The sequence below is a fragment of the Aspergillus ibericus genome (assembly GCF_003184845.1).
Source record: "Aspergillus ibericus CBS 121593 unplaced genomic scaffold BO80scaffold_83, whole genome shotgun sequence".
Lineage (NCBI taxonomy): Eukaryota > Fungi > Ascomycota > Eurotiomycetes > Eurotiales > Aspergillaceae > Aspergillus > Aspergillus ibericus.
Window position 1 is genome coordinate 22,701 of NW_020292181.1, and position 13,814 is coordinate 36,514.

Sequence of the window (13,814 nt, forward strand, 5' to 3'; positions counted from 1 at the left end):
CATTCCAGCTCCAGCTCCAGCTCCCCCGTTCAACTTTAGATCAAACCCATCGACTTCAAGTCATACTATACATAATGTCCGATCAACCAGAATCCCTCATATCTCCCAAGAACTCCGACTCTGGCCTCCACATCCAACTCCACCCTTTGATCCTCCTCACCATATCTGACCACATCACCCGCCATGCCGCCCGCTGCCAGCAGGGGCCTATCATCGGGGCGCTTCTAGGCCAACAGAACGGACGAGAAATTACACTGGAGCACGCTTTCGAGTGCGTGGTGGGAGAAGGGCCAAACGGTGAAGTTCAGATTCCTCACGACTGGTTCGTGGAGCGAGTCAAACAATGTCAGTCATCTATCTATACCCATCCCGGTTGCGTGCTCTGACCCCTCCTAGTCAAAGATGTACACAAAGCTCCCGCTCTCGACCTCGTCGGCTGGTGGTCAACCGCTCCTCCATCCGGCCCTAATACCTCCCACCTTCCCATCCACCGCCAGATCCTCCAGAACCACAATGAGTCCGCCGTGTTCCTCGCCTTCCACCCGTCCCTGGTGCAAGGGGCATCATCCAACGGCGGCAAACTCCCCGTGACCATCTACGAGAGCGTGTACGAGGGCGAAAATGCGGCGGAAAGCGGCAAGACGATGCAGGTGGACGGCGAAGAGCAATCTCTCACGATCCGATTCCGGGAGCTGCCCTACTCCGTCGAAACCGGGGAAGCCGAGATGATCGGTATTGATACAGTCGCGCGGACAGCCCGAAATGCGGCCGTAGATTCCCAAAGTACATCGCAAACTATCGGGAAGGATATCAAAGAGCAGCCTACGGAGTCGACCCTACTTTCTCCGGAGGAGGAAGAACGTGAGTTGACCCACCGCCCGAATATAGTTCACGATTAACTGACAGAGCCGCAGTAATCGCCAGTCTCACCACCCGCCTCAACGCCGTCAGGGCCCTGGAATCCCGCATCTCGCTCATAAAGGCCTACGTCGCCAGCGTAGCCTCTGAAGGCGGAAACGAGGACACCCCGTCAACCGCCACCCTATCCCACCCCATCCTCCGCAACATCAACGCCCTCCTCTCCCACCTCACCCTCCTCACCCCGCAAGAACAAAGCGCCTTCACAGCCGAAGCCATCGCCCAAAGCAACGACGTGCACCTGGTCTCCCTCCTCGGACAACTCGGCCAGAGCATCAGCGCCATGCGCGAACTCGGCAAACGAACCGCCATCATGAACAACATGAGACGCACGATGGTACCCCGTAAATCGCAGCTAGCGATGCAGGGTCGATTCGGGGACGAATTCTTCTCGACTCGGGACGGAGTGACTCATGGATAAAATCTCGACACATACCTAGATAGATAGTATTTAACGAAATGAATTAACGATCATATTACTTAGATTGGATGTCCCATCCTCATTTCATTCCTAGCGCGGAGTCTCGGTACGGAGTCTCAGTACGAAGCTATTGCACTTTCGTCGTCACAATAACATCTAGACATAGATAGATAGATACACCCTCCACTAAGCAAAAGAACATAGTATAATATTGTACAATAGAATCTATCTAATACCCCATCTCACCATCCCTCCACCAACTTCAAAATCAATAATATAAACAGAAAAAGAAGCGGGGACAGACAAACAAGCTTCCACCCAAATCCCCAACCAAGCAAAACAAGCAAAACAAAAAAACAGAGGTATAAGTCTAGTCTCATAAAACCTCAATCTTTCATACCGTGATCTCATATGGGTAGTAAGTGGCTAAACTAGAGAAAAGAAGAAAAAAGATCAAGCCCAAAAACACAGGGTATTATACGACAGACAGATACACACAAAAACGGACGGACACAACCAACGCCGGATACAAAGACAAAGATAAACACAAACACAAACACGAACACGCTAGCGATGAGGGCTAGCGGTGGCGCTCGCTACCAGAAGGAAGAAGACATGCATGAAGACTTGGAGGGGTCATCATTCCGCGGGGGCGGATTTTTTTCGCTCGTCGAATCGAATCTCGTGGCTTTACCGGCGTTGTTGTTGGTGGTCACTGTCGTAGTGTGGTGGTGGGGTTGGGTAGGATTCTGGAAGAGGGATGGGAGGTTGTTCTTGGAGAATGTTGGGGTCGGCGTGGTAGGGGCGGATGGGTTGGGGTTGGTAGGGCTCCGGGTGGTACGGGTTGACCGGGTTGACCGGCTCGGAATGGTCTGGATAGGGCGGGTTGCCGGGCGTAGGTGCGTGGTACGGGTCTTGTTCAAGGTGGGAGTTGACCAGGTATGGGTTGTATGCGTCCTCCTCGTAGGGGGAGTACGGCCGGGCCGTATGCGAGGCGGCAGGCTCCAGAAGCGAGGTGGCGCTGAGTCGGTTATGGTTGTAGAACCGGTTCGGGTCGCTGTCATCCTCCGTCGGGGGCACCAGTCCACCAGGGCTTGGCTGCGCATGCGACAAGAGCACCTGCCCTTCGTCGTCAGGGGGGCTGTAGCGTCCACCGCCCATCACTGCGCCGGCGCCGGCATATGCGGTGCCGTGAGTTTCGATTCCAGTCTCCGTGGCATTCAGATTGAACGCATCATTCGCGGTGTGATGGTAGCTGGGATCCATCGTGCGCCTCTTCCGACCAACGAAGAGCCAGCGGAAACTGCGTCCAATGGCCTTGATGAGATCCAATGGGTTTAGAGCGTCAAGCAGGGCCTTCATGCCGAAGCGGCCGCCTTCATAGCTACCTTTCCCGTTGCCGTAAAAGTCGGTGACCTCGGCGGTCTGGCCATTGAGGGAGTAGGGCTTCCAGGAGAATGCCCACAAATGGAGAACGGCGAAGAACGCCATTTCAATGTTGATGAGCAGGTTGGGGAGTCCGACTTTGAGATCGGGGTCCTGGAGCTTCGAGGTTGTTTTGATGGCTCCGGCGGACGTGAGGAAAGAGATCAAAGTCTGAACGCATTAGGCGACACAGAATGGAACGTCGGAAGGGATGCACTCACCGATTGCCAGAAGGACAGGAAAATCACCAACTTGATAGAAAGGATCTTCAGAAATGGCGAATATTGGCTAATGTCGTCTTTGATCTGGATGTAGAACTGGATCAGACAGTACATGGCGATCGAGACGGCAATACACTCCACGACCAGAACCTATCCCAGGGATTAGCGATATCCAACACAGTGATGCAGAGCGCGTACCCAGATATGCGAGAACGCAGGGTTGAGAGACTCCTCGCAGTACAAGTTGAACTTTTGCGTGACGACCGCGACGATGGTCATGAGAACTCGGAGCAGACAGTATTGGAACACGCTGATCCAAATGACCTATAGACCCAATGAGCATCCCGACTTAACCGCACACATGGCCTGCCACTCACGTTGAACCAGGTCAAACCACTCCGCGGAGTCCGCCAAATCCCTTTCTCACCACCCATGCACTTCTGCATCCACGGGATCGGCCACACCCATGGCTTAGGCTCGACTCCACGGAAATATTCCTTCTGGCTATGGAGGTCGGGCGCGATGTATGCGCACATCAAGGAGAAGAAGGAGGAAATCGCAAATGCTTCGTAACAATTGCCGATCACATCGTAGTAAACGTCGTTCTTGTAAAAGTAGGTTCCCAGCCATGCGACGACGGCGTAAACGGGGACCATTAACAGGATTCGAATAATACTAGCAGGGAGAGTCGCATGTCAGTCTGGCGAAGCAGATGAGGCCAAAGGAAAGTGGAAACATACTGCCGTTGCTCGATCTTTTTGCTGTAATGTGTGGCATGCATTGCAATCAGGTAAAAGGAAACTAGGATTGAGATGAGGCCAAAAACCCCGCCCACGATCAGGCAGAGTTCATGAAAGGTGATGCCACCATCCCAGAGGTCGACCTCGGTGACTGACGAGAGTCCGCGTCAGCCCATTTCAAACCAGCGAGTCGCAAACATCAAGAAAACGGAGGGGCGTACTGGTCTCATCTTCCGCGGTGGAATTGCACACAGGCCAGCCCATTCTTGCAGGCGGGGAGGTAGACTGCAAGGATGAACAGCCTCGGGGGTGAAAGAGGGAAGAAAGGTGGAAAGGACGGGATGCGAGGGCGAGAGAGGAGCGAGGAGCGAGAAGAGGCGATCGTCGCGATGAACCCAAGCCCGTCGCTCGGTCTTAAGATATCTTATCCGCACAACCGGGCTTGGCTCCCATGAACCCCTGGGAGCCACCCAATATTAAGCTTTCGTCACGTTGCGGTGCCTCGAGTCGCAGGGAGAGGGCGTTTTGGTACCGGGAGGGACGGAACGATGGGCCTGGCAATACTCGGGATGCGCTGGCAGGACGATGATCGAGCTGGGATCGCAGCGACCGGCGGGAGAGAGTTAAAGAGAGGACCACGCCCAGGGTGACGGAGTCTAGTTGGGTTGTGAAGTGGAGCAAGTCGGGAGGTATGAGTACGTAGGCGCACGTCAGGCGAAGAGTCGGCGCCCAGGAGGACGGATATATTGATGATCGTGTAACCGGCGGGCACCGTCGGGCTGGTCCTTTGTTATCAAACAATGGATCCTGGCGTAGTCTGTACCTTGGAAGGGGTGTACTGAAGTACTGGTAGTACTCAACTCGGTCAAGGGTAGACGAAGAATGGAAGCGTGCTGGCCGACCCGCAAGGCAGCCACATTTAAGTCATCGTTCCTGTCGCAGTGTTTTTCCTGCAACGCTGCATAGCGGACGGTGGTTGCTGCGCCACCGCAATTTCAGGGCAATTTCAGTCCTCCGTCCTCCGTACTGGGAAACCAAGATAAAAATAAATCTTCCGGTCATCCAGGAGACACTCCTGTGATTTACATCTAAACCGAGATACTATGGAATAATTTACATGGCCGTCAATTTGCGTCGATCACGCTTTTCACGCCGCCGTCTTGGCACTGGGCTACTGTACAGGAAATTGCAATCGCCTTTCGGACTGGCACGGCACCTAATCCCAAACCGTGGCAGTTCCATAGTGTATCATCATCATCACTGATCAGGGGTAATGGGTATATCTCCTTCACTCAATATCGACTGCGCCGGTCATCCCTCCATGAATCCCCAAAGCCTCCGCGTCCTCGCCCACCTCGCCCACCACGGCCTCGTCGGTTGCGCCCATTGCCGCCAAAGTCGGGCCCGTTGTCTACAAAATAATCATCGTCCTCGAAGGTGATGCGACGGGGCTCGTCCCCTCCCCGCCGGGGGTACTCGCCCTTTCGTAGCAAATCGTCGAAGCGATCCAGGCGTCGATCCGCCACCTCCCGAGGCACCGGAAGGTAGTACAGCTTGGGCTTGGTCGTCGTAGACATGAACAGCTCATCCAACGGCTTGAATCCTTGTCCAGGTCGGGAGCTCGAATCTGCCGGGGCCTCGCCGCTGGGACGCCGACCGGGGCCGCCCATCTCTGCCCGGGGCCCCGTTGGTGGTGGCCGGGAGAATCCTGAGGACTCAGGCCCGCGCGCCGGTTGAGATCCAGCGCTTCTCGGATCGATCTCCCCTAGCACCGCCTCGACGCCGTCCTCCGTCGGTTCATACCGTACTTCCCAGCGTGGCGGGGGACCGCTGCGTTGTCGGGCCCCTTCTTCCTTTTCAATCCACTGGGATAGCTTGTCCTCGGGAATGAAGTCCACAAACAGGGTCTTGCGGTTGCGTTCGTTGGGCCAGACCGTCCCGTGGAGGGCGGTGCGGACTCGCGATGCCGCCGCGACGGCCGTAAAGCTCACAAAACAATGCGTTTTGATGGGGTCCAAGTAAAAGTCCACCACCACGTCCGGATTGGGCGCGGCATCCGGAGGCGACGCCAGACTGACCAGGTGGTTCCGGAGCGCGACCGGCTGGAGCGGACGCATCAAGCCGCCGACATAGAGAGCGGCCGTGGCGACGTGCAGAGCAGGCTCGACGTCGGCATCTTCCATCACCGCATCCGGCGGGGGAGACACGGGGCGGGTCTGCTGGGTGTCCTTGGCAGCAAACAGCCCTTTGAAGCGAACATCATGCTTCAGGGGGGCGCCTTTCTTGGACGTTTCATCTTGCACCGGCGGGGCGTCATGCTCAGACGCGGTTTCGGGCCCCGCGCGTTCTTCAGGGGTTCCTTGTGGGCCGGAATCCTCTCTGCCGTCCTGCCGGGCCTCGCGTTCCTGAGCTTCCTGGTCCTCGGGCAGCAGCACCCGGGGCGTTTCATCCTGGGCCTTGGCCTTTTTATGCGCAAGCACGTCGGGGGTGGGCACGGGGCTCTGGCTGCGACGCTTTCGCTTCCGCCTGTCCTCCAGCACTTCCTCCGTGGGCAGGGGGGTCGACAACGCGGTATTCATCTCCGAGGGGATGGCAACGGGCGGCGCGGTCTCGTCGGATGCAGCCAGTTCTGCGCCTTTCGGCTCGACCATCGCAGACTGCTCTGCTGCCTCTCCAGGAGCCTGCTCTACCGGCGCTGCAGCTGTCTCAGTCTTGGTCTGGTCGGCGGGTTCGACCATAGTCGTATCGGGTGGTTGATCGGTCATAATGGCATCGGTTGGTTGGTCTGCATCGGTTGGCTCCGCCGGTTCGTCTTGTTTTGGTGATTCTTGAGTAGGTTCTTCAAACTGGACTTGCTCTTGCTCCGCAGCTTTTTCATTGGGGGCTACCGGCTCCGGCTTCGTCTCGTTGACAGCGTCGCCCTGTACCTGCTCTTGCGTTGGTTCCTGCACTGGCTCCGCATATTGATCTTCTTTCCCCTCAGGCTCCAGGTTCTCCGGTTTGGCCGGCGCATCTGCGGTCGGCTCTGGCTCTTGCTCTGGTTCTGGTTCTGGCACGGGCTCCGACTCGACGGGTTGTGTTGTCTCTGGCGCAGCATCCTGTTCAACCGGCGACTCTCCATTTGCGACTGCCTCTGTCCCCTGCTGCGCGTCTTCCTCCACCAATCGATCAATAATTTGCTGTTTAACGCGGAGACCGGTCTGCGGGATGCCGCGGCGCTTCAACTCGGCCTTGAGGTCGGTCACCTTCCATTTCGCGTAATCGGTCATTGTGACGGAAGCGCACAATCGTAGACTCGCATGCAGGGGTATGAAGATCGGTTGTCGGGGAGGTTCAGACAGGCGTGGTCATGGCTGGGTGTTGGTGCGATGCGATGCCCCTGCGGTGGTCGGGCATGAGAATGAGCCTTCGAGCGCGACCGATCGGGATGATGTCGTGCGCTAGGCCGGATTGGGCGGTAGCCTCAGAGCTGCCGATTCCGGCAAGGTGGCTACCGGATCCGGGTGAGCTCCACTTGCCTGATTGGGCTCGCGCTCTTGCGGACGTGAGACTATTTCCATGATGTCCAATGCAGTGATGAAGGGAGGGCATTCCACGCTCAGATTCTTGGCTTATCGCATCTTTCACCTGTGCAAGCTCAACTGTACCTGTCTATCGCATAGATCCGGGCTTCTGAATCTCAGTACGCTTAAAGTACGGGATGGTACTCCGTAGGACACCGGCAATAGAGTTTCGTAAGGCTTACATCGGTGTTATCAGATAATCAGATATCAACAAACCCCGCCTTGTCCGATGCAGGTTGACGAGGTTGTTGATAAACGATGAGTCCGGGACGATGCCATGATAGCGGTGTTCGTGCCGATAGGTGCTGAGTAGTGTCTAGGTGCTGATAGTCCGTCTGATAGACAGAGGGAAGTTGCTTAGTGCCAACGTTAGCGTGAGATGGTGTACGGAGTACTACATAGTCCCTATCGACTAGTATCCTCCAGGGACCGTGTTATCATCTGCGAAGCGTTAGCTTGCCATGCGTTTCTCTAACACCAGCAATGCAAGAATACAAGATCATACAGTCGCCAGACCACCGGAGCTATTCGAATTGACTCGAAAATGAGCAAGTCCATACCACACAGAATGATCTAGGACAGCATTGGCTCTAATCCTCCGCAACACTCCGACCCCGGCCGATCGCGCCCCAGCCGAACTCCGAGATAGAGCAGATAAGATCGGGGCTGGGCCGGACCCATCGAAGTAAACACCGCAATCTATATATTGCACCGTGACTCCAACCCAACCACCCCTATCCACTCATCCAGTGAAACAAAATGACATCCAACAGCATGCTCCCCCCAACTAACCCCATTACCCCCTTCTGGCGCACCCAGCTCGACCCGCTCGACGACGTCCGCACCACTCCCGACCTGCCCCCGCACAGTGATATCGTGATCATCGGCGGCGGCTATGCGGGCGTCACACTAGCCTACTACCTCCTGAAACAGCTCTCCAACCAGGGCGACAAAACCACCACCGTGACCCTTCTAGAAGCGAGGCAGATTTGCTCGGGCGCGACTGGTCGAAATGGTACCCTTTCCGATTCCTCAACGAACAATACTATGCTACAGGACTAAGAAAATCCAGGCGGACACCTCCGTCCCGACATCTACGGACACATCCCAACCTACATTACACGCTACGGGCTCGATGCGGGCGTCGAGATCGCCAGCTTCGAATACGCGCACATCCAAGCTCTCAAGGATCTCCTCCGGGAAGAGAACATCGACTGCGATCTGAACATCACCCGGAACATGAATGCGTATTTGGATGAAGCGGCGGCAGAGAAAGCCAAGGAAGCGTATGAGATGCTTATCGCGCGGGGGGTTGAGCTAGCCAAGGACCTGCATTACACGTCGCAGCGGGATGCCGAGGGGGTGAGCCATCCTTATTCTTTTTCCCGGCCTTATAATGGCATAAGGAATGGGATTAACTGGTATACAGATCTCCGGCATCAAAGGCGCCAAAGCCTGCATCTCCTACACATCCGGCACACTCTGGCCCTACAAATTCATCCTCGGTCTGCTGAACAAGATCATCCATTCTCCCCAACTCAACGTCCAAACCCACACCCCGGTGACCTCTATCACATCCGAAGGGGAAACCCACACGATCCACACTCCCCGCGGCTCCCTCCGCGCCAGCAAAATCGTCTACGCCACCAACGCCTACACCGCCGGTCTCCTGCCCGAGTACTCCGCCAACATCGTCCCCTGTCGGGGAATCTGCTGCCACATCACAGTGCCAGAGGGCAAGACGGCGCCGTTTCTCCCGTACTCGTACGCCATCGGATACGGATCCGAAGCGCAGGGCGGCGGCAGTTATCTGATTACGAGGCCCGATGGGAGTATTATTGTGGGTGGGGCGCAGTATACCTTCAAACATGATCTGGCGCAGTGGTATGGCGTGGTGGATGATACGACGTTGATTGAGTCCGCGAAGGGTTACTATGATGGGTATATGCAGCGGACGTTTCGGGGGTGGGAGGAGAGCGGCGCGTATGTGAAGGAGATTTGGACGGGAGGTGAGTTCTGCCTTTTCTTTCCTCTTCTTCTCTTGATTTGTTCCATTATATCACTTCCCCCTCTGCATGAATCGTCTAAGTAATGTGTGATGCATAGTCATGGGCTACTCCTACGACTCGCACCCACACATCGGCCAAGTCCCCAACAAACCCGGACAATATATCTGCGCCGGGTTCAACGGCCACGGCATGCCGGTGGTGCTGCTCTCCGCGAAAGAGCTCGCGGGGATGATTCAGACGGGGAAACCTTTCGAGGAGACGACCATGCCACGGCTGTTTAAGACGTCGGCGGAGAGGATTGAGAAGGCGAGGACGGGGCCCAAGGGGGGAGATATTCTAGCATGATCAAGATTCCTGGGTCAGTTACATTCGATTGGTCATCTACGATCCAATGCATAGTATATATCGTATCAGATTCCGTGATTTCAGCACAATATCAAATGTTTTTACCTCTACTACATCAAACCAACCAAACATAAAGCGGCACAAAATAAAATATTCATAATATACACAACACCCCTATTCACCCTCACAACTCCACCACCAACTTCCTCGCCGACACTCCCCTCTTCAACACCTCCAACGCCCCCTGCACATCCTCCAACCCCCTCCCCATGACCTCCGTCTTCGGCGCACTCACAAACTCGCCCCTCCGCAACGCCTCGGGCAGGAAGTTCACAAACACCGCCTCCCCAACCTCATTCTCCACCAAATCACTCCCAAAAACAAACTTCGAGTCGACCCCCTCCTGCAACGGTCCCGTCGCCGGACTCACCAACGCCACGAACTTCCTCCCCTCCACCCGGGCCACAATCTCCGCACATAATCTCGGCGAGTCCGGTCCAATCGCTAACGCGCCCGCACCGATCTTCCCCGTGAATGCGGCGATGATGTCCTCGACTACTGTCTCGGATGCATAGTCAAAGACGAGACTCGCACCGAGCGATTTCACAAAGTCATAGTTCTTCGGTGACGCAGTGGTAATCACTTCATATCCCGCCGCCACGGCAAGTTGGATTGCGTTACTACCCACACTCGACGAACCACTCCAGATGAGCACAGTCTGCGATGTTGACTCCGCGCGGGGAGCTCTCGGATGCTGGAGCGCGAGATACTCCTTCTGAAAAAGACCACACGCGGCAGTCGAAATCCCCAGAGGAATCCCAGCCGCATCAGCGTAGGAGAGATCCGCCGGGATGTGCGACGTCATATGAGCTTGCAGAACAACATAGGTCTGGAACGCGCCTTCAGCGGACCGGTTGCTTTTCAGTTCGTTCGTCAGGCCTAGTACACGGTCTCCGGGGCGGAAGCGCGAGGAGTGAGGACCGGGCCCGACTTCCACTACTTCGCCGGCGACGTCGCTGCCCAGGATCGTGGGGTAGTTGGTCCAGGGGAAGAGGGCGGTGCCCAGGTCTTGACGGGCGTAGTCGACGAGGTTGAGTCCGATGGCGTGGTTTCTGATGATGAGTTCGTTGTTGCCGGCTTGGGGGTAGGGGGCCGGGGAGATGGTGAGGGGGTGTGCTTTTTCGGATTGGATCCAGGCGGCGGTGTTGGTGGGGGACATTTTGGTGTGGTAGATAGGAAGTGGGATTGATTGAATTGAATGAGGATGTTGTAGCTGAGATATGATTGTATAGATGTTGTACTGATGATAGAATCGAGATGGCCAGGATATCCTTATTTATCTAAGGATGGCGATAGGACACTAAGCCCGTAATATCCGACGGCGAATCCTTCGACTTAACCCCGACGGCATTCGCACCTTTTAATCTCTCCTACGGCCTCTTCAAATCCGTCGCAATCCGATCTCTTACATCTCCTCCCTCTGCATCAGTCAACCCCATGGATCAACCCCAATATGACCTCGCCCCGGCGCCCTATGGCCGCGCCTGCATGAACTGCTCACAGTCCAAATGCAAATGCATTCTTCCCAAAGGAGGCGGCCGATGCCAGAGGTGCTTTCTCTGACGTATACCATCTCGCGAACCCCGTCTGACCATATTACCAGGTGTCAGCGCTTGAACAAAGAATGTCGTCCATCGGCATTCCATCGACGACCGAACGGGCGCAAGTCGTCCAAGACAGGACGACTAGAGAGGAAACTCGATGATCTGGTGACGTTGCTGCGGGCACAGTCTTCCACGGGCCTCTCGGGGGATTATGTCGAGTTGATTGAGGACTTGCGACGAGAGCCCGAGGCTCAACAGGCCCTTCCTCCCATTCAAGTCGATCGCACGGTCTCGTCGGTGGAGAGAGTCATTGACTGTGGGTTTCTGGCTCCGACGGCGCAGCGAACGGTCCCGGATGCTCAGGATGAGGTGAATGCTCGCGGGCAGGCCTCGTCTGAACCGACCCCATCGCAGGCTGAAGAGTGTCTGAGTGTGTTTGTCACTCATAAACTACCTTACTTGCCCTTCGTGTATCTTCCGCCGGGGACGACGGCACAGCGTCTTCGCAGCGAGCGGCCGTTCCTATGGCTGTGTATTATGGCGGTCGCGTCCAAAAGCCCGAGTCAGCGCCATGCTCTGTGTGATAGGATCCGGGATATTGTGGCCCAGCGCATGGTGCACGATGTTGCTGGTCGCGATGTCGATTTCTTACTCGGTCTCCTGGTGTATATGGCATGGTATGTGCCTCTCTACCTCTGATTCAAGGTCTAATTCAGCCAGGTCCAACCAGCAAATCTTCAAAAAGCTCAACTTGACCGTGTACAACCAGTTCGCCAAGGCCGTTGTCTTTGACCTCATGCTCAACAAGCCTCCCGAGGGTGATGGGTCGTCGCTAATGTGTCTGTTGCAGACGCAGCCCGACGAGAATCCCACTCCACCGGTCCGAACAATGGAAGAGCGACGTGCCGTTCTGGGATGCTTCCTTCTGACCTCCATGTACCCACCCTCTACCCATTTAGCCAGATCAACACTAACGCGCTCAGCATCTCCCTGTTCCTGCAGAAATGCGACACCCTTCGCTGGACCACCCACATGGACGACTGTCTCCAATACCTCAGCGAGCACCCCGAGTGCCTCAACGACGAAGTCCTCGCCCAGCAGGTTCGCTTCCAGCTCGTCAACGAGAAACTCAACACCTCCGACTGGCATCGAGGCCTCACAGCCACCCACGAGCCCTTGAAAGCCCCTACAACCGTATACCTGCACGCCATCAACGCGCCATTCGAGCGAACCCAAAGCAAACTCGCCCCTCACTCCCAACGCTCCCGTACATCTACCCCCTTTCCCCCCTCCCCTCCACCAACCCTAACTAACTTCCCACCCAGGAATCCTCCACCTCCACCACAACAACACCATCCTCACCCTGCACGAACCCTCCCTCCTCAAACCCGCCCTCCCGACCCCCCACGCCCTCAACTTCCAACAACTCGAAAGCCTCCACACCTGCCTCGAAGCCGTCCACTCCTGGATGGGCATCTTCCTCGCCATCCCCCCCGCCGAATACGCCAGTTTCCCCTTCCCGGTGTTCGCCCAACTCGCTCGCAACCTCGCCGCTCTCTACAAGCTCTCGACCCTCGAGGATCCCGCCTGGGATCGGGCTCACGTTCGACGAACCACGGATATCATGACGGTTATGGATCGGTTGATTGGGAATTTGGGGCAGGCGGCGGCGTTGGCGAAGTTGGAGAGTGGGGAGGGGGAGGGGGAGGGAGAGGGAGAGGGAGAGGATGTGTTTTTTTATTCGATTGGGAAGTATGAGTCGGTGAGGATGAGTTGGGGGGCGAGGTTTGATGTGAATACTACTGGTGGTGGTGGAGGTGGTGGTGGGTTGGAGATGGAGCAGGGTATGCAGCAGGATATGTCCGGCCATGAACTGGGTATGGCGATGGGATTTGATGATTGTTTATCGGAGTTTTTGAATTCTATGATGCAGTAGGTAGATACTATAATGTATTGTGGTGGATACTTTAGTTTGTTTTGATGAGCTGTCATGGCTGTACAGTATATGATGAATCAAAATTCTATAGTCTATACTCTGCAGCCTGTATAGTATGTCGAACCCCACAACTCCATACTGTGTACTACTATGATGTAGAAGCCAGTGGGGAATCAGATTAGCGCCGGGAATTGTGGATCAGGGTCCATATCATGTCTCCGCCTCAGGTAGTCAGTCAGGTACCATTACCACTTGCACGGCATCAGTAATACTGCTATTGGAGTTCCCAATAGATCAGTGCTTCATATACTCTGGGACAAGAAACTCGATGATGGTGTCGAGAACCATGGTAACGCAAGCAGTAGTAAGAATTGGTACGTGCTTACCAGGTGAATGAGTGATTTATGGTGATGTCTGAATGTGTCATTGTATCCATCCTGAGGCGGTCCTCTTGGATTGATTGCTGTCTTGTTTACAGTGTAGAAATGGATCGTAGCAAGATATACACGGTAGGATGATCCAGACACCTCGAACGGAGAACAGATATGAGAGAGTACTCTGTCTGGAGTACTTACCCTGTACTAACTGCCGCATCGGCCTCTAAAACAGCTTAACGCCGGTACATTCACACA

The 13,814-nt window shown here is 55.5% G+C and overlaps 6 protein-coding genes across 6 annotated transcripts; 3 read left to right on the forward strand and 3 right to left on the reverse strand.

Annotated features, from left to right (window-relative positions):
• Positions 1–13: 13 nt before the first annotated feature.
• On the forward strand, positions 14–1,402 carry BO80DRAFT_394596 (COP9 signalosome complex subunit 6). The gene is made up of 3 exons (XM_025717288.1): positions 14–345; positions 397–861; positions 915–1,402. Exons 1-3 carry the CDS (start codon positions 75–77, stop codon positions 1,337–1,339), a joined length of 1,161 nt encoding a protein of 386 aa, XP_025569482.1. The 5' UTR covers positions 14–74; the 3' UTR covers positions 1,340–1,402.
• Positions 1,403–2,029: 627 nt separating this feature from the next.
• BO80DRAFT_460015 (DUF300-domain-containing protein) lies at positions 2,030–3,989 on the reverse strand (the record flags this gene model as incomplete). The annotated part of the gene is made up of 6 exons (XM_025722371.1): positions 2,030–2,935; positions 2,986–3,135; positions 3,184–3,309; positions 3,363–3,660; positions 3,726–3,876; positions 3,947–3,989. The coding sequence occupies 6 exons, from the start codon at positions 3,987–3,989 to the stop codon at positions 2,030–2,032; spliced, it is 1,674 nt and encodes a 557-aa protein (XP_025569483.1).
• An 856-nt stretch (positions 3,990–4,845) lies between these two features.
• BO80DRAFT_430107 (SAP domain protein) lies at positions 4,846–7,105 on the reverse strand. The gene has a single exon (XM_025720633.1). It carries the CDS (start codon positions 6,992–6,994, stop codon positions 5,018–5,020), a length of 1,977 nt encoding a protein of 658 aa, XP_025569484.1. The 5' UTR covers positions 6,995–7,105; the 3' UTR covers positions 4,846–5,017.
• A 900-nt stretch (positions 7,106–8,005) lies between these two features.
• BO80DRAFT_278000 (NAD(P)/FAD-dependent oxidoreductase) lies at positions 8,006–9,734 on the forward strand. Its single transcript, XM_025714898.1, has 4 exons — positions 8,006–8,303; positions 8,361–8,650; positions 8,718–9,297; positions 9,395–9,734. The coding sequence occupies exons 1-4, from the start codon at positions 8,048–8,050 to the stop codon at positions 9,640–9,642; spliced, it is 1,374 nt and encodes a 457-aa protein (XP_025569485.1). The 5' UTR covers positions 8,006–8,047; the 3' UTR covers positions 9,643–9,734.
• Positions 9,735–9,746: 12 nt separating this feature from the next.
• On the reverse strand, positions 9,747–10,959 carry BO80DRAFT_430109 (zinc-binding alcohol dehydrogenase family protein). The gene has a single exon (XM_025720634.1). The coding sequence runs from the start codon at positions 10,859–10,861 to the stop codon at positions 9,827–9,829; it is 1,035 nt and encodes a 344-aa protein (XP_025569486.1). The 5' UTR covers positions 10,862–10,959; the 3' UTR covers positions 9,747–9,826.
• A 180-nt stretch (positions 10,960–11,139) lies between these two features.
• On the forward strand, positions 11,140–13,228 carry BO80DRAFT_506349 (Zn(II)2Cys6 transcription factor; the record flags this gene model as incomplete). Its single annotated transcript, XM_025724542.1, has 5 exons — positions 11,140–11,252; positions 11,306–11,923; positions 11,967–12,182; positions 12,230–12,513; positions 12,572–13,228. 5 exons carry the CDS (start codon positions 11,140–11,142, stop codon positions 13,180–13,182), a joined length of 1,842 nt encoding a protein of 613 aa, XP_025569487.1. The 3' UTR covers positions 13,183–13,228.
• Between the last annotated feature and the right edge of the window lie 586 nt (positions 13,229–13,814).